Raw genomic sequence first — 22,730 nt, forward strand, 5'->3', positions numbered from 1 at the left:
CGCTTAGGAGTGGGTAAGATATTTGTTCCATTTTTAAAAATATATTTTTCGGCGGTTAGCCGAGGGATGAGACAAAATTCCTTTACCACCATTTCGATTATTTTTTACTTTATAAAACTACTAATCAGCGAGATGACCAGAGGTAAGAGTGTAGTTAAGATGGCTCCTCCACGCTTCGAAAGAAGAATATTTTTTTTTTTATAAAGTGGAGTTCGTTTACGGGCAACGGTGAGAATGTCTCCTCTAAACTTCTTTAATTTGCTCAAAATAGTCGGTTCTACTGTTAGATTTTTCTTAAGAAAATTAGTAAATATCTCAGATATGCAATTAATTTCTTTTTTTTTTAATTCCTTAATAATACGATTGCGAGCTTTAGCTGGAAGTTTGTTTAATAAAATTAATAAGTCTCTGTGTTGCACTGCTAGGGGCTTACCCCTGTCTGACATTTTGCATGTCCTTCTCGTGCACCCAGCTATCTGCACTTCGGGGATAACCCACCCAGCTCACCAGATATTCTCTACTGCCGTCAGTTTTTCTTCTCCGTCTCAATATTTTAATGGGAAAAAATTCAGGTAGAGATGTTTCTATTAATTCCTGAGCGTAAAATTGCCCGAGTATTTTTTCCCCGCTCAGGTCGATAAGAGAATATGTGGGGATTACTTGCGAATTATCAACCGATTGGATTTTAAAAATTTCTTCGGTGTTTTGAGGCCAATAACTCTTGTGAAATATCCCCCGGTGCCTAGTTATCCGCACATGCGCTCCAGGAGTCAGTCGTGGACTAGTACGAGGCTGATGAGGACGGGCATTTAAATACATTAGCCCAAACTGCCGACGAATGTCTCGAGGAAGACTCAGAGAATGCACTTGTTGTGGAGTTTGACCTTTCTTGAGAGAGGAGTGAGGAGTTGAGTTGTAAGTTTCTACTATGGCTGGTAATACCTCTATATATTTTAAAGAATTTGTTAAAGTCATATAGCGGTAGATTCTATGCTTAAGCGTGTGAATAGCTCGTTCCGCTATTGCAGCCTTAGTGTCCGAGAAGGTACTGTATAATTTAATATTTTTTTTTTTTAGGTAATTCAGAAGAGGACGGTTATAAAACTCGGCCCCTCTGTCCGTGTGTAATCTCGAAATTCCACGGAAGGTGGGGCTTTCTATAATATTTCGTAAGGCTGACAAGACGCTTTTTGAGTTTTTTCTGACTAGTCCTACCGCCTTCATTAACCTTGAAAAGACATCTATGCATAACAAAATATATTTAATGCCACCATTGTGGGAATGTAATAAAGTCATGTCCGCCAAGTCGCAGGTGAGTATAATGCGAGGGGCAGCGGCTATGATTTTCCGTCTGGGAAATCGCAGAGGCTGCAATTTATGCAAAGTATAGGCCCTCTGAGAAGAGAGATAATCTACTACGTCTTTATAAGTAATAGAGGCGTTTTTCTCCCTAGCTGCTCTAAAAAGTTTGTTAACATTCCCAGTAAAGCCCCCGGGGCTATTGACGTCTCTAAATACTTTTTCTAGAATTTTCTTTTTATGTGAATTTAAGGCCATTTTTGTTTTTACCAGCGGTATACAGTTTCACAGTTGCCCTCTCCGGTAATGAAGCTTCGTAATTGAATTTCCTCTGGAGCGGTTAAATCAACCAGAAGATAGCCGTATTTATCCGCAGTGACGTGACGATATATCTCAACAAATTTCGGGGCTAGATTTTTTCCATAAATTTGTCGCCCGAGACATTCCAACTGAGACAGATCTCGTTGTCTTAATAAAATATATTGACTACAATTAAGCGTGATCGTGCGAGCGTATTTTCCTTGTGGAAATAAATTTTGAGATATGAGAATTACGGATATTTGCTCGTGTCTTCCTCTAGTAAAAATATTGGCTATAACATCACTCTTAACTGCTTCATTAAAAAGGTCATCAATTATATACAGAGAGCTATTGTCTGTCTCAAGGGGATTTTGGTAATCCGCCGGGTTAATGAGACCTTTCACTAAAATGATTTTCTCACTAAGAGAGGTGATTTGTTTCAAAGGGTGAGTTTTATCATCCAGACTGGAAATGATTATTCTCGCGAAAGAACCGGCATATTTTTTACATAAACGCTCCACTAGACTGCTCTTGCCTGCCCCGCTAAAACCAGCAACAAGTATTCTTGCAGGCTCTCTGAAAATATTCAACTCTTCCTCTGTAAAGGTACAGACCTTGTCCATCTTCCCATCTCAAATGAGCCTTTTTGTGGAAGAATCATCTTATATATAAACATTTCTTTTTAGTTCAAAGCAGAGGGGAGGGAGGGGGGAGTTTATCCCAGAGATGAAGATAACAATGGCGGCATGGCCTTTCTCCCGCCAGAAGACCATAGAAAAAAAGCCCGACCGACAGTGAAGGTCGTCTGGATATTACGCAGTTTCACTACCTTCCCTACGCCAGGTGGTGGTGGGTCGAATGGAGGTCACAGACAAAGAGAAGCAGGCCCCGCCACTTTCTGCCGGCTGATGCCTATTTATTTTTATTTTGGGGAAAAATATATTATTATTATTATTTTTAAGAATATTTAGTTTTGGCGATGGTCAGTATCTATAAATTAATTAATTAATCTTTCCCTCGCCTCGGCTTTATACAAATGGGAAATTCACATGACTATGGCAATTTACGTAATCCTCCCTACTTGCCCGGTCTAAATTCTTATTTTTTCGTTCGGGAAAAGAGTTCTTCCCAGATTTTATCCCTCTTACTTTATTGACAATAAGAAATCTTTTCTAGATTATATTTATAATATATAGACTTGCAGGGATTTTTGTTTAAAAGATTCTCGTGAAAATAGAGAGAGACTGATGTGAAAAACTGTACCTCTACTTTGGGGAAAATTAAGCATCTTATGAGCACGCTATCCTAAAAGCGTGCTATAAATACGCTCACCTTTTCGTCTAGGGCGAAAGGTGCTCTTCCCGCTCACTCAAGAAAGTTACCAGCTTAGATTAGAGCAGGTAAAAACTTCTCTATCTATGGGAGATTAAAATATTATCTATAATTTAAATAATTTATGGAATATGAGAGTGAGAGTGTGTATTTACAGATATGACTCGTCACCCAGCTCGCAGATGCCACCTATGCGGGCGATTATACCCTCAGGATGCAGCTCACCACACTTTCTCCTGTAGTTTCTGCGGGCTATCAGTGTGTGTGGCGAATGTCACAGCTCATCGCAGGAGATGCGTGACAGGTGAGATACCCAGGTTATTGCTCTGAATTGATGTTTTCTTAAAACTGCTATTTTCAGATAATGAAATAAGTCTTTGAGCTAATAATAATTTTTTCCAACAGTTGGGGCGGGGCAATACTCCAAGCAGATGATCCGGGGGGCGGGCCAGGAAGAAAGAGGTCAGCGCTCTTTTCTTAATCAATTATTTTTATTAACAGTCAAACATTTTTAAGATATGTTTATAAAGTATCTCACTAACAAGAATAAAAATCATTTGAGAACCGCATATATTCCATAGATTGCTTAGCTTCTCCCAGTTTTATACTTTAACAGTAACATTTTTTTAAAAGATTGCTAGAGTTATAATTAGTCTAGTATGGCTCTAAAACAAAATAATAATAAATAACTTTCTCTAATTATATTATGCAGATCAGTCTGTGTCCTCCGATGAATCTTCGACCGTAACACTCCCACAAGAGCAAGTTGAGCCGATTGCCGGTCCCAGTGGATGGAGACCAGCCGCCACAAGTGACAGCTCCTCTTCCAAGGATCATTACTACTCTTTCTTGGGTTCCCCCTCCTCTGTTAATCGAAGGTTCACTTCAGGTAAAAAAAATTTTTGTTCAGATGAGGAAGAGAGTGAAATGGGAGACGATTCCATTTCAGAGGAACCACACATTACGAGTCGGTCGGAATGTTTTCAAGGTCACTTCTGTCGAATAAAATATTCAATTCCTGCCTCTCATAAACACGACCCCATATTATTTCTTCAGTCCTTCGCAACAACATTTATGAGGCACATATTACAGTTTTTCACTGTTCTATCAGGACGAGCACTTTATGAAAATGCTCTTAGGATTTATGCCGAACTGAGCCTTATTTTGCGCAGACAGTCGCTACTGGGAGAGGATGACAGTCGTGAGCATTATATAACTTTTCCCGCGCAACTAGTTACACGAGATGATATATCTCGGCTCTTACGGTCATGGAGGGAGTACCTTAGCATGCGATTAGAAACTGAAATTTCATCGGGCGAGGGATCAGGCTTCATACTAGATTATATAAAGGGTTTTCATATTGTAATATGCAAGAATGGAGTGCGTGGATACCTAGGAGACTATATAGAATATCCCACATCTTTACGAGGGAAAAATCAGATATTTAACCCGAGAGGAGTAAAAAATAGCTGTTTTATTCAATGTCTGGCGGCCTTTTTCTGTCGTAGACTTGGCTGGGGCTGGTATAAAATCAGACGATATTTATCTAGATGTGATAGCCTTCAGAAATTTGTCAATTACTCGCGAGTGACTCTCCCTGTCCAGTGGAGTGACATCCACAAACTCGAGTCTGACAACAAAATATCAATATTTATTTATTGCTTAACTTCTCATGAAGGGACCTATCATGCTACTTTATGTCGTCGGGGTAGTAATAAATATTCACTGGTAGTGCCCCTGTTATTGTTGGGAAAGACTCATGTAGCTTTAATCAAACACTTCCAGAAATATATGAGAATTTTCTCCAGAAAACATTCACGCAATAAGCACTTTTGCTTGAATTGTTTAAGTGAATATAGTGACATTTGCAACTTAAAAACTCACTTCAATTCATGCGACAACCAACAAAAGTTGATTTTTCCCCCAGCTGGAAGCGTTTGTAAATTCAAAAATACTCACAAGGGCTACTTGCCCTCTCATACTGCCTTTGTGGATTTAGAAGCTTATCTCGATAATCGTAAGCCAGAGGGGGTAATAACAGCTAGACACGTAGCAATAGCTTATGGCTATATAGTGATAGACAGAAATAGCACTATAATAGATAGATATGTCCATCGGGGGGTACAGTGTATTGATCATATGTATGATAGACTTTCGTCTTTATGGGATTGGATAAAGATGAACACTCCCTGTTATCCGCTTCATATGACCAGGGAGCAGCATATACATTTTGCCATACAGAAGAAGTGCAACTTCTGTCATCAGGACTTTACTCTTACCAAACCAAAGGTGAGGCATCATGACCATCTAATGCCTAAGGCTAATTATTTAGGAGCACTCTGCAATAATTGCAATTTAAGGCAGAAAAATTCAGGTAAATATTTGCCTGTTATTATTCATAACCTATCATATGATATGGCTTTGATAATTAAAGAACTAAGTGTTAAAGCCCCAATCAATGTTTTAATGAAACAGGGATATAAATTTCTAAAAGTAGAAATAGGAGCACTACGTTTCCTGGATAGTCTAGCCTTCTTGTCCGCTGGTTTGGCTAGTTTGGCTCAGGCGCACATAGCTTCAAAATCACCCTTGAAATTCACAGAGGCGATGATAAGTCATCTACCCCCCGAAAGTTGGGGAAGCTTATTAACCGGCAAACAAGTGTTTCCTTATGAATATTGCAGCTCCCCAGAAAGGCTCGAAGAGAAGACTTTACCCCCAAAAAGAGCTTTCTACAGTTCTCTGTCTAAGAAGCATATTAGCCAAGAAGAATTCGATCATGCTCATCTGGTTTGGGAGAAAACAGCTTGTCAAACTCTAGGAGACTATCTCCTAGTATATCTCAGCTGTGATGTAGGACTTCTGGCTGACATATTCACCTTGCATAGGAGATTATTATACAACATCTATAATCTAGATGTTGTTCACTATGTTTCTCTCCCCGGCTTTGCCTATGATGCCTTCTTAAAAACCAGTGGAGTGGAATTAGAATTAATTACTGATCAGGAGCTTTATAACATCATACAGTCTAATATAAGAGGCGGCTTCACTACTGCTGTTAGGACGTTTGCTCAGGCCAATAACCAGTTCATTAATCCCAATTTTGATGAGAAAAACTTAGTAAGTAAATTTTTGCTATACTGGGATTTTAATTCTCTTTATGGTTCTTGCATGACTGAGGCGCTGCCCTACGCAAACATTCGAAAACTCTCACCCGCAGAAATGGCGAGTTTTCTCGCAAATGGCAGTCTTCTCCAGAAGAATCCTCAAGACTCTATAAAAGGTTACTGGCTTCTTATAGACACTCTAGGAATAGCCCCAGAATTAGCTCGCTACACGGATGACTTACCACTATGTCTCTATCACAAACAGATAACATTAGATGATCTATCTGAGTACAGCAAACAGCTATTGGCTATCAGTAATCAAAAACTACCCCGTAAAAATACTAAATTAGTGGGGGACCATCTCCCCAAACGAAACTACCTAATATCATTGCCTTTATTGCAGTTGTTCTTGGAGATAGGTCTACAAATTGAGAAAATTCATAGCATATATGAATTCTCACAAGGAAAATATCTGGCGGGCTTTGTTGAAACGAACGTGAGGCAACGCAATAGTAGCACTAGTAAAGACTGTCAGCGATTATTTAAATTGTTGACCAATTCTGTATTCGGCAAGACATTGTTTAATCCATCAAAATATGCCAACAAAACGAAGCTCATAACATCAGCGGGAGCATTTTTGCGAGCGGTGAGTAAGCCACTATTTAAGAAAGCCATAAAGCTTTCAGAAAACAAAGTATTGGTTACGACGGGGACGCCAGCCATAAAACTCACTTACCCTAATTACATAGGTTACCAGATACTAGAACTTGCCAAATTTAAGCTGTACCATTTTTGGTATATGATTCTTAAGAAAACATACCAAGACAAAATAAAACTAATCTATTCAGATACCGATAGTGTCATCGCCTGTTTAGAGGGCATCAAAAACCTTACTGATGAAATCGGTAAGGAACCATTGAGGAAATGGATAGACACATCTAATTTCCCCACAGATCATCCTCTCTACAATGACTCAAGGAAGGGATCTCTAGGCTTACTTAAAAGTGAGGTGGGGGACCGCCTTATTTCAGAAATAGTCTGCATTAAACCCAAAATGTATAGCATCCTGCTAGCAGATAATAACAACACTATCGCTGCAAAAGGAGTTCCTCAGTCTGAACAACAATTATTAACTCATAATAACTTTAGAAGTGTGCTGGAAGACGGTTCTAAACATACCTTCCAATATAGTCAAATTAGAAATTTAAAAGGTCAGATGACCACTATCACCACTAGGAAACGAGGTCTTAGCTCATTTGATGATAAGCGCTTTTACTTAGATGCCTATCACTCTGTATCCTATGGTCATCCAGATGCCAGAGAAACAAAGTTTAAATTATTTAAAGATAAAACAGATGACAAAGTGGAGGAAGACGAAGAAGCTAATAGCAGTACTGAAGAAGGGAGTACAGAAGAAGAAGAGGAACTAGAGATGAGAGACAGTTGCAATCTTTGGCGGGGAAGAGAAAAAACCGTAAGAGATTTTTTCCCCAGGGTCAAGCATCGACGCGAGAGAGGTAGATCTTCCGCCACTGCTCGTAGTTTCATGCTCTTAGAAGCTAGCTGTTCTGAGGGAGAGGAGGAATAAAACAATGTAATGTTAACTAATAAATATATTTGCTAAGAGAGACTTTTTTTGTTTTCACCCTTTGAAAAATTAGGTTATTATCCTTTTTCACACAGATGCCCCCGATGTAGCCGGAGAGCGGGCGCAGGGCTGATAATCACACCCGATGACCTCCAAAGAAGCAGGCCCGCCGCAACACTCCATCAGAGAGCCCCAGTCACCTGAATCCTTTGTACTGCCTCTCTCTCCCATCTATCAGTGTAATAGAGTTTGGGGAGTCAGAAGTGATCATTACTCTACTTCTGTTCCTACTTAGTAATAAGACTCTCTATCCCCTTGGGGGATGATTAAACATATTAAACTCCTACCCTGTCAGCCCTAAGGTCATACAGACCCCCCATTATCTCATTATTTTTCCATGGTCATTATCCCGGAATCCGGTTCCCTCGGGCGACCGGCTGCCCATCCATTACCGCGTTCTTTAAACCCAGCAGTGTTGTTGTGAAGTAGCAACAGTCGCGTCAGTGAGTCGCAGCCCCGGGAAAGGGGGGGGGGACTCCCTCGGAGATGGTAAGCTTGTACCCAGTCACCTGAATCCTTTGTACTGTCTCTCCCATCTATCAGAGTGATTGAGTTTGGGGAGTCAAAAGTGATCATTACCCTACCTTCTTATAATTAGTAATTACACAGAAATAAGCCTCTCTCTCTCTCTATCCCCTTGGGGGATGTTTAAACATATTAAATCTTGTACCCCTGACAGCACCTGTGCTTATGAAGACCAACCCATTATCACATTCTTTTTCCACACTCATTATCCTGGGAATCTGCCCACCTGCACACCTGAATCCTTTTTTGTACTGCCTCTCTCATCTATCAGAGTGATTGAGTTTGGGGTGTCAGAAGTGATCATTACCTACCTTCCTATACTTAGTAATTACACAGAAATAAATCTCTCTATCCCCTGGGGGATGATTAAACATATTAAACTTGTACCCCCTGACAGCACATGTGCTTATGCAGACCACCCATTATCACATTCTTTTCCACACTCATTATCCCGGAATCTGCCACCTGCACACCCGAATCCTTTGTTCTACTTTATGTACCTACTTATTAATGCATAGGAATAAGTCTCTCTATCCCCTTGGGCCATGATTAATCATATTAAACAATTACCCTGTCATGCAAACCCCATCATTATCGCATTTTCCATGGTCATTATCCGGCAGTGTTCCTAGATCGACCAATATATACTACTAATGGGACACACAACCCAGCAACGGGACACACAACCCAGCAACAGGACACACAACCCAGCAACGGGACACACAACCCAGCAATGGGACACACAACCCAGCAACGGGACACACAACTTAGCAACGGGACACACAGCCCAGCAACGGGACACACAACCCAGCAACGGGACACACAACCCAGCAACGGGACACACAACCCAGCAACGGGACACACAACCCAGCAACGGGACACACAACCCAACAACGGGACACACAACCCAACAACGGGACACACAACCCAGCAACGGGACACACAACCCAGCAACGGGACACACAACCCAGCAATGGGACACACAACCCAGCAACGGGACACACAACCCAGCAACGGGACACACAGCCCAGCAACGAGACACACAACCCAGCAACGGGACACACAACCAAGCAATGGGACACACAACCCAGCAACGGGACACACAACTTAGCAACGGGACACACAGCCCAGCAACGGGACACACAACCCAGCAACGGGACACACAACCCAGCAACGGGACACACAACCCAGCAACGGGACACACAACCCAGCAACGGGACACACAACCCAACAACGGGACACACAACCCAACAACGGGACACACAACCCAGCAACGGGACACACAACCCAGCAACGGGACACACAACCCAGCAATGGGACACACAACCCAGCAACGGGACACACAACCCAACAATGGGACACACAACCCAGCAACGGGACACACAACCCAGCAATGGGACACGCAACCCAGCAACGGGACACACAACCCAGCAATGGGACACACAACCCAGCAACGGGACACACAACTTAGCAACGGGACACACAGCCCAGCAACGGGACACACAACCCAGCAACGGGACACACAACCCAGCAACGGGACACACAACCCAGCAACGGGACACACAACCCAGCAACGGGACACACAACCCAACAACGGGACACACAACCCAACAACGGGACACACAACCCAGCAACGGGACACACAACCCAGCAACGGGACACACAACCCAGCAATGGGACACACAACCCAGCAACGGGACACACAACCCAGCAACGGGACACACAACCCAGAAACGGGACACACAACCCAGCAACGGGACACAAAACCCAGCAACGGGACACACAACCCAGCAACGGGACACACAACCCAGCAACGGGACACACAACCCAACAACGGGACACACAACCCAACAATGGGACACACAACCCAACAACGGGACACACAACCCAGCAACGGGACACACAACCCAGCAACGGGACACACAACCCAGCAATGGGACACACAACCCAGCAACGGGACACACAACCCAGCAACGGGACACACAACCCAGCAACGGGACACACAACCCAGCAACGGGACACACAACCCAACAAAGGGACACACAACCCAACAACGGGACACACAACGCAACAACGGGACACACAACCCAGCAACGGGACACACAACCCAGCAACGTGACACACAACCCAACAACGGGACACACAACCCAGCAACGGGACACACACCCCAGCAACGGGACACACAACCCAGCAACGGGACACACAACCCAGCAACGGGACACACAACCCAGCAACGGGACACACAACCCAACAACGGGACACACAACCCAGCAACGGGACACACAACCCAGCAACGGGACACACAGCCCAGCAACGGGACACACAACCCAGCAACGGGACACACAACCCAGCAACGGGACACACAACCCAGCAACGGGACACACAACCCAGCAACGGGACACACAACCCTACAACGGGACACACAACCCAACAACGGGACACACAACCCAGCAACGGGACACACAACCCAGCAACGGGACACACAACCCAGCAACGGGACACACAACCCAGCAACGGGACACACAACCCAGCAACGGGACACACAACCCAGCAACGGGACACACAACCCAGAAACGGGACACACAACCCAGCAACGGGACACACAACCCAGCAACGGGACACACAACCTAGCAACGGGACACACAACCCAGCAACGGGACACACAACCCAACAACGGGACACACAACCCAACAACGGGACACACAACCCAGCAACGGGACACACAACCCAGCAACGGGACACACAACACAGCAACGGGACACACAACCCAGCAACGGGACACGCAACCCAGCAACGGGACACACAACCCAGCAACGGGACACACAACCCAACAACGGGACACACAACCCAGCAACGGGACACACAACCCAGCAATGGGACACACAACCCAGCAACGGGACACACAACCCAGCAACAGGACACACAACCCAGCAACGGGACTCAACCAAGCAATGGGACACACAACCCAGCAACGGGACACACAACTTAGCAACGGGACACACAGCCCAGCAACGGGACACACAAACCAGCAACGGGACACACAACCCAGCAACGGGACACACAACCCAGCAACGGGACACACAAATCAGCAACGGGACACACAACCCAACAACGGGACACACAACCCAACAACGGGACACACAACCCAGCAACGGGACACACAACCCAGCAACGGGACACACAACCCAGCAACGGGACACACAACCCAGCAACGGGACACACAACCCAGCAATGGGACACACAACCCAGCAACGGGACACACAACCCAGCAACGGGACACACAACCCAGCAACGGGACACACAACCCAGCAACGGGACACACAACCCAGCAACGGGACACACAACCCAGCAACGGGACACACAACCCAGCAACGGGACACACAACCCAACAACGGGACACACAACCCAACAACGGGACACACAACCCAACAACGGGACACACAACCCAGCAACGGGACACACAACCCAGCAACGGGACACACAACCCAACAACGGGACACACAACCCAGCAACGGGACACACACCCCAGCAACGGGACACACAACCCAGCAACGGGACACACAACCCAGCAACGGGACACACAACCCAGCAACGGGACACACAACCCAGCAACGGGACACACAACCCAGCAACGGGACACACAACCCAGCAACGGGACACACAACCCAGCAACGGGACACACAACCCAGCAACGGGACACACAACCCAGCAACGGGACACACAACCCAGCAACGGGACACACAACCCAGCAACGGGACACACAACCAAGCAACGGGACACACAACCCAGAAACGGGACACACAACCCAGCAACGGGACACACAACCCAGCAACGGGACACACAACCCAGCAACGGGACACACAACCCAGAAACGGGACACACAACCCAGCAACGGGACACACAACCCAGCAACGGGACACGCAACCCAGCAATGGGACACAGAACCCAGCAACGGGACACACAACCCAGCAACGGGACACACAGCCCAGCAACGGGACACACAACCCAGCAACGGGACACGCAACCCAGCAACGGGACACACAACCCAGCACCCGGACACACAACCCAGCAACGTGACACACAACCCAACAACGGGACACACAACCCAACAACGGGACACACAACCCAGCAACGGGACACACAACCCAACAACGGGACACACAACCCAACAACGGGACACACAACCCAGCAACGGGACACACAACCCAGCAACGGGACACGCAACACAGCAACGGGACACACAACCCAGCAATGGGACACGCAACCCAGCAACGGGACACACAACCCAGCAACGGGACACACAACCCAACAACGGGACACACAACCCAGCAACGGGACACACAACCCAGCAATGGGACACACAACCCAGCAACGGGACACACAACCCAGCAACAGGACACACAACCCAGCAACGGGACACACAACCCAGCAATGGGACACACAACCCAGCAACGGGACACACAACTTAGCAACGGGACACACAGCCCAGCAACGGGACACACAACCCAGCAACGGGACACACAACCCAGCAACGGGACATACAACCCAGCAAAGGGACACACAACCCAGCAACGGGACACACAACCCAGCAACGGCACACACAACCCAACAACGGGACACACAACCCAGCAACGGGACACACACCCCAGCAACGGGACACACAACCCAGCAACTGGACACACAACCCAGCAACGGGACACACAACCCAGCAACGGGACACACAACCCAGCAATGGGACACACAACCCAGCAACGGGACACACAACCCAAGAACGGGACACACAACCCAACAACGGGACACACAACCCAGCAACGGGACACACAACCCAGCAACGGGACACACAACCCAGCAACGGGACATACAACCCAGCAACGGGACACACAACCCAGCAACGGGACACACAACCCAGCAACGGGACACACAACCCAGAAACGGGACACACAACCCAGCAACGGGACACACAACCCATCAACGGGACACACAACCCAGCAACGGGACACACAACCCAGCAACGGGACACACAACCCAGCAACGGGACACACAACCCAACAACGGGACACACAACCCAGCAACGGGACACACAACCCAGCAACGGGACACACAACCCAGCAACGGGACACACAACCCAGCAACGGGACACACAGCCCAGCAACGGGACACACAACCCAGCAAAGGGACACACAACCCAGCAACGGGACGCAGCCCAGCAACGGGACACACAGCCCAGCAACGGGACACACAACAAAGCAACGGGACACACAGCCCAGCAACGGGACACAACCCAGCAACGGGACACAACCCAGCAACGGGACACACAACCCAACAACGGGACACACAACCCAACAACGGGACACACAACCCAGCAACGGGACACACAACCCAGCAACGGGACACACAGCCCAGCAACGGGACACACAACCCAGCAACGGGACACACAACCCAGCAACGGGACACACAACCCAGCAACGGGACACACAACCCAGCAACGGGACACACAACCCTACAACGGGACACACAACCCAACAACGGGACACACAACCCAGCAACGGGACACACAACCCAGCAACGGGACACACAACCCAGCAACGGGACACACAACCCAGCAACGGGACACACAACCCAGCAACGGGACACACAACCCAGCAACGGGACACACAACTCAGCAACGGGACACACAACCCAGCAACGGGACACACAACCCAGCAACGGGACACACACCCCCGCAACGTGACACACAACCCACCAACGGGACACACAACCCAGCAACGGGACACACAACCCAGCAACGGGACACACAACCCAGCAACGGGACACACAACCCAGCAACGGGACACACAACTCAGCAACGGGACACACAACCCAGCAACGGGACACACAACCCAGCAACGGGACACACAACCCAGCAACGGGACACACAACCCAGCAACGGGACACACAACCCAGCAACGGGACACACAACCCAGCAACGGGACACACAACCCAGCAACGGGACACACAACCCAGCAACGGGACACACAACCCAGCAACGGGACACACAACCCAGCAACGGGACACACAACCCAGCAACGGGACACACAACCCAGCAACGGGACACACAACCCATCAACGGGACACACAACCCAGCAACGGGACCCACAACCCAGCAACGGGACACACAACCCAGCAACGGGACACACACACAACCCAGCAACGGGACACACAACCCAACAACGGGACACACAACCCAGCAACGGGACACACAACCCAGCAACGGGACACACAACCCAGCAACGGGACACACAACCCAGCAACGGGACACACAACCCAGCAACGGGACACACAACCCAGCAACGGGACACACAACCCAGCAACGGGACACACAACCCAGCAACGGGACACACAACCCAGCAACGGGACACACAACCCAGCAACGGGACACACAACCCAGCAACGGGACACACAACCCAGCAACGGGACACACAACCCAGCAACGGGACACACAACCCAACAACGGGACACACAACCCAACAACGGGACACACAACCCAGCAACGGGACACACAACCCAGCAACGGGACACACAACCCAGCAACGGGGCAACGGGACACACAACCCAGCAACGGGACACACACCCCAGCAACGGGACACACAACCCAGCAACGGGACACACAACCCAGCAACGGGACACACAACCCAGCAACGGGACACACAACCCAGCAACGGGACACACAACCCAGCAACGGGACACACAACCCAGCAACGGGACACACAACCCAGCAACGGGACACACAACCCAGCAACGGGACACACAACCCAGCAACGGGACACACAACCCAGCAACGGGACACACAACCCAGCAACGGGACACACAACCCAGCAACGGGACACACAACCCAGCAACGGGACACACAACCCAGCAACACACAACCCAGCAACGGGACACACAACCCAGCAACGGGACACACAACCCAGCAACGGGACACACAACCCAGCAACGGGACACACAACCCAGAAACGGGACACACAACCCAGCAACGGGACACACAACCCAGCAACGGGACACACAACCCAGCAACGGGACACACAACCCAGCAACGGGACACACAACCCAGCAACGGGACACACAACCCAGCAACGGGACACACAACCCAGCAACGGGACACACAACCCAGCAACGGGACACACAACCCAGCAACGGGACACACAACCCAGCAACGGGACACACAACCCAGCAACGGGACACACAACCCAGCAACGGGACACACAACCCAGCAACGGGACACACAACCCAGCAACGGGACACACAACCCAGCAACGGGACACACAACCCAGCAACGGGACACACAACCCAGCAACGGGACACACAACCCAGCAACGGGACACACAACCCAGCAACGGGACACACAACCCAGCAACGGGACACACAACCCAGCAACGGGACACACAACCCAGCAACGGGACACACAACCCAGCAACGGGACACACAACCCAGCAACGGGACACACAACCCAGCAACGGGACACACAACCCAGCAACGGGACACACAACCCAGCAACGGGACACACAACCCAGCAACGGGACACACAACCCAGCAACGGGACACACAACCCAGCAACGGGACACACAACCCAGCAACGGGACACACAACCCAGCAACGGGACACACAACCCAGCAACGGGACACACAACCCAACAACGGGACACACAACCCAACAACGGGACACACAACCCACCAACGGGACACACAACCCAGCAACGGGACACACAACCCAGCAACGGGACACACAACCCAGCAACGGGACACACAACCCAGCAACGGGACACACAACCCAGCAACGGGACACACAACCCAGCAACGGGACACACAACCCAGCAACGGGACACACAACCCAACAACGGGACACACAACCCAGCAACGGGACACACAACCCAGCAACGGGACACACAACCCAGCAACGGGACACACAACCCAGCAACGGGACACACAACCCAGCAACGGGACACACAACCCAGCAACGGGACACACAACCCAGCAACGGGACACACAACCCAGCAACGGGACACACAACCCAGCAACGGGACACACAACCCAGCAACGGGACACACAACCCAGCAACGGGACACACAACCCAGCAACGGGACACACAACCCAGCAACGGGACACACAACCCAGCAACGGGACACACAACCCAGCAACGGGACACACAACCCAGCAACGGGACACACAACCCAGCAACGGGACACACAACCCAGCAACGGGACACACAACCCAGCAACGGGACACACAACCCAGCAACGGGGCACACAACCCAGCACCGTCACACACAACCCAGCAACGGGACACACAACCCAGCAACGGGACACACAACCCAGCAACGGGACACACAACCCAGCAACGGGACACACAACCCAGCAACGGGACACACAACCCAGCAACGGGTCACACAACCCAGCAACGGGACACACAACCCAGCAACGGGGCACACAACCCAGCAACGGGACACACAACCCAGCAACGGGACACACAACCCAGCAACGGGACACACAACCCAGCAACGGGACACACAACCCAGCAACGGGACACACAACCCAGCAACGGGACACACAACCCAGCAACGGGACACACAACCCAGCAACGGGACACACAACCCAGCAACGGGACACACAACCCAGCAACGGGACACACAGCCCAGCAACGGGACACACAACCCAGCAACGGGACACACAACCCAGCAACGGGACACACAACCCAGCAACGGGACACACAACCCAGCAACGGGACACACAACCCAGCAACGGGACACACAACCCAGCAACGGGACACACAACCCAGCAACGGGACACACAACCCAGCAACGGGACACACAACCCAGCAACGGGACACACAACCCAGCAACGGGACACACAACCCAGCAACGGGACACACAACCCAGCAACGGGACACACAACCCAGCAACGGGACACACAACCCAGCAACGGGACACACAACCCAGCAACGGGACACACAACCCAACAACGGGACACACAACCCAGCAACGGGACACACAACCCAGCAACGGGACACACAACCCAGCAACGGGACACACAGCCCAGCAACGAGACACACAACCCAGCAACGGGACACACAACCAATCAATGGGACACACAACCCAGCAACGGGACACACAACTTAGCAACGGGACACACAGCCCAGCAACGGGACACACAACCCAGCAACGAGACACACAACCCAGCAACGGGACACACAACCCAGGAAAGGGACACACAACCCAGCAACGGGACACACAACCCCGCAACGGGACACACAACCCAGCAACGGGACACACAACCCAGCAATGGGACACACAACCCAACAACGGGACACACACCCCAGCAACGGGACACACAACCCAGCAACGGGACACACAACCCAGCAACGGGACACACAGCCCAGCAACGGGACACACAACCCAGCAACGGGACACACAACCCAGCAACGGGACACACAACCCAGCAACGGGACACACAACCCAGCAACGGGACACACAACCCAGCAACGGGACACACAACCCAGCAACGGGACACACAACCCAGCAACGGGACACACAACCCAGCAACGGGACACACAACCCAGCAACGGGACACACAACCCAGCAACGGGACACACAACCCAGCAACGGGACACACAACCCAGCAACGGGACACACAACCCAGCAACGGGACACACAACCCAGCAACGGGACACACAACCCAGCAACTGGACACACAACCCAGCAACGGGACACACAACCCAGCAACGGGACACACAACCCAGCAACGGGACACACAACCCAGCAACGGGACACACAACCCAGCAACGGGACACACAACCCAGCAACGGGACACACAACCCAGCAACGGGACACACAACCCAGCAACGGGACACACAACCCAGCAACGGGACACACAACCCAGCAACGGGACACACAACCCAGCAACGGGACACACAACCCAGCAACGGGACACACAACCCAGCAACGGGACACACAACCCAGCAACGGGACACACAACCCAGCAACGGGACACACAACCCAGCAACGGGACACACAACCCAGCAACGGGACACACAACCCAGCAACGGGACACACAACCCAGCAACGGGACACACAACCCAGCAACGGGACACACAACCCAGCAACGGGACACACAACCCAGCAACGGGACACACAACCCAGCAACGGGACACACAACCCAGCAACGGGACACACAACCCAGCAACGGGACACACAACCCAGCAACGGGACACACAACCCAGCAACGGGACACACAACCCAGCAACGGGACACACAACCCAGCAACGGGACACACAACCCAGCAACGGGACACACAACCCAGCAACGGGACACACAACCCAGCAACGGGACACACAACCCAGCAACGGGACACACAACCCAGCAACGGGACACACAACCCAGCAACGGGACACACAACCCAGCAACGGGACACACAACCCAGCAACGGGACACACAACCCAGCAACGGGACACACAACCCAGCAACGGGACACACAACCCAGCAACGGGACACACAACCCAGCAACGGGACACACAACCCAGCAACGGGACACACAACCCAACAACGGGACACACAACCCAGCAACGGGACACACAACCCAGCAACGGGACACACAACCCAGCAACGGGACACACAGCCCAGCAACGAGACACACAACCCAGCAACGGGACACACAACCAAGCAGTGGGACACACAACCCAGCAACGGGACACACAACCCACCAACGGGACACACAACCCAGCAACGGGACACACAACCCAGCAACGGGACACACAACCCAGCAACGGGACACACAATCCAGCAACGGGACACACAACCCAGCAACGGGACACACAACCCAGCAACGGGACACACAACCCAGCAACGGGACACACAACCCAGCAACGGGACACACAACCCAGCAACGGGACACACAACCCAGCAACGGGACACACAACCCAGCAACGGGACACACAACCCAGCAACGGGACACACAACCCAGCAACGGGACACACAACCCAGCAACGGGACACACAACCCAGCAACGGGACACACAACCCAGCAACGGGACACACAACCCAGCAACGGGACACACAACCCAGCAACGGGACACACAACCCAGCAACGGGACACACAACCCAGCAACGGGACACACAACCCAGCAACGGGACACACAACCCAGCAAAGGGACACACAACCCAGCAACGGGAGACGCAACCCAGCAACGGGACACACAACCCAGCAACGGGACACACAACCCAACAACGGGACACACAATCCAGCAACGGGACACACAACCCAGCAACGGGACACACAACCCAGCAACGGGACACACAACCCAGCAACGGGACACACAACCCAGCAACGGGACACACAACCCAGCAACGGGACACACAACCCAGCAACGGGACACACAACCCAGCAACGGGACACACAACCCAGCAACGGGACACACAACCCAGCAACGGGACACACAACCCAGCAACGGGATACACAACCCAGCAACGGGACACACAATCCAGCAACGGGACACACAACCCAGCAACGGGACACACAACCCAACAACGGGACACACAACCCAGCAACGGGACACACAACCCAGCAACGGGACACACAACCCAGCAACGGGACACACAACCCAGCAACGGGACACACAACCCAGCAACGGGACACACAACCCAGCAACGGGACACACAACCCAGCAACGGGACACACAACCCAGCAACGGGACACACAACCCAGCAACGGGACACACAACACAGCAACGGGACACACAACCCAGCAACGGGACACACAACCCAGCAACGGGACACACAACCCAGCAACGGGACACACAACCCAGCAACGGGACACACAACCCAGCAACGGGACACACAACCCAGCAACGGGACACACAACCCAGCAACGGGACACACAACCCAGCAACGGGACACACAACCCAGCAACGGGACACACAACCCAGCAACGGGACACACAACCCAGCAACGGGACACACAACCCAGCAACGGGACACACAACCCAGCAACGGTACACCCAACCCATCAACGGTACACACAACCCAGCAACGGGACACACAACCCAGCAACGGGACACACAACCCAGCAACGGGACACACAACCCAGCAACGGGACACACAACCCAGCAACGGGACACACAACCCAGCAACGGGACACACAACCCAGCAACGGGACACACAACCCAGCAACGGGACACATAACCCAGCAACGGGACACACAACCCAGCAATGGGACACACAACCCAGCAACGGGACACACAACCCAGCAATGGGACACACAACCCAGCAACGGGACACACAACCCAGCAACGGGACACACAACCCAGCATCGGGACACACAACCCAGCACCGGGACACACAACCCAGCAACGGGACACACAACCCAGCAACGGGACACACAACCCAGCAACGGGACACACAACCCAGCAACGGGACACACAACCCAGCAACGGGACACACAACCCAGCAACGGGACACACAACCCAGCAACGGGACACACAACCCAGCAACGGGACACACAACCCAGCAATGGGACACACAACCCAGCAACGGGACACACAACCCAGCAACGGGACACACAACCCAGCAACGGGACACACAACCCAGCAACGAGACTCACAACCCAGCAACGGGACACACAACCCAGCAACGGGACACACAACCCAGCAACGGGACACACAACCCAGCAACGGGACACACAACCCAGCAACGGGACACACAACCCAGCAACGGGACACACAACCCAGCAACGGGACACACAACCCAGCAACGGGACACACAACCCAGCAACGGGACACACAACCCAGCAACGGGACACACAACCCAGCAACGGGACACACAACCCCGCAACGGGACACACAACCCAGCAACGGGACACACAACCCAGCAACGGGACACACAACCCAGCAACGGGACACACAACCCAGCAACGGGACACACAACCCAGCAACGGGACACACAACCCAGCAACGGGACACACAACCCAGCAACGGGACACACAACCCAGCAACGGGACACACAACCCAGCAACGGGACACACAACCCAGCAACGGGACACACAACCCAGCAACGGGACACACAACCCAGCAACGGGACACACAACCCAGCAACGGGACACACAACCCAGCAACGGGACACACAACCCAGTAACGGGACACACAACCCAGCAACGGGACACACAACCCAGCAACGGGACACACAACCCAGCAACGGGACACACAACCCAGCAACGGGACACACAACCCAGCAACGGGACACACAACCCAGCAACGGGACACACAACCCAGCAACGGGACACACAACCCAGCAACGGGACACACAACCCAGCAACGGGACACACAACCCAGCAACGGGACACACAACCCAGCAACGGGACACACAACCCAGCAACGGGACACACAACCCAGCAACGGGACACACAACCCAGCAACGGGACACACAACCCAGCAACGGGACACACAACCCAGCAACGGGACACACAACCCAGCAACGGGACACACAACCCAGCAACGGGACACACAACCCAGCAACGGGACACACAACCCAGCAACGGGACACACAACCCAGCAACGGGACACACAACCCAGCAACGGGACACACAACCCAGCAACGGGACACACAACCCAGCAACGGGACACACAACCCAGCAACGGGACACACAACCCAGCAACGGGACACACAACCCAGCAACGGGACACACAACCCAGCAACGGGACACACAACCCAGCAACGGGACACACAACCCAGCAACGGGACACACAACCCAGCAACGGGACACACAACCCAGCAACGGGACACACAACCCAGCAACGGGACACACAACCCAGCAACGGGACACACAACCCAGCAACGGGACACACAACCCAGCAACGGGACACACAACCCAGCAACGGGACACACAACCCAGCAACGGGACACACAACCCAGCAACGGGACACACAACCCAGCAACGGGACACACAACCCAGCAACGGGACACACAACCCAACAACGGGACACACAACCCAGCAACGGGACACACAACCCAACAACGGGACACACAACCCAACAACGGGACACACAACCCAGCAACGGGACACACAACCCAGCAACGGGACACACAACCCAGCAACGGGACACACAACCCAGCAACGGGACACACAACCCAGCAACGGGACACACAACCCAGCAACGGGACACACAACCCAGCAACGGGACACACAACCCAGCAACGGGACACACAACCCAGCAACGGGACACACAACCCAGCAACGGGACACACAACCCAGCAACGGGACACACAACCCAGCAACGGGACACACAACCCAGCAACGGGACACACAACCCAGCAACGGGACACACAACCCAGCAACGGGACACACAGCCCAGCAACGGGACACACAACCCAGCAACGGGACACACAACCCAGCAACGGGACACACAGCCCAGCAACGGGACACACAACCCAGCAACGGCACACGCAACCCAGCAACGGGACACACAACCCAGCAACGGGACACACAGCCCAGCAACGGGAC

The 22,730-nt window shown here is 51.8% G+C and overlaps 1 protein-coding gene across 1 annotated transcript; it reads left to right on the forward strand.

Annotated features, from left to right (window-relative positions):
- Positions 1-1,481: 1,481 nt before the first annotated feature.
- Positions 1,482-7,695, forward strand: LOC138854788 (uncharacterized). The gene is made up of 3 exons (XM_070099872.1): positions 1,482-3,235; positions 3,337-3,393; positions 3,644-7,695. Exons 1-3 carry the CDS (start codon positions 3,091-3,093, stop codon positions 7,624-7,626), a joined length of 4,185 nt encoding a protein of 1,394 aa, XP_069955973.1. The 5' UTR covers positions 1,482-3,090; the 3' UTR covers positions 7,627-7,695.
- The last annotated feature ends 15,035 nt before the right edge of the window (positions 7,696-22,730 follow it).

The sequence above is a fragment of the Cherax quadricarinatus genome, chromosome 69 (assembly GCF_038502225.1).
Source record: "Cherax quadricarinatus isolate ZL_2023a chromosome 69, ASM3850222v1, whole genome shotgun sequence".
Lineage (NCBI taxonomy): Eukaryota > Metazoa > Arthropoda > Malacostraca > Decapoda > Parastacidae > Cherax > Cherax quadricarinatus.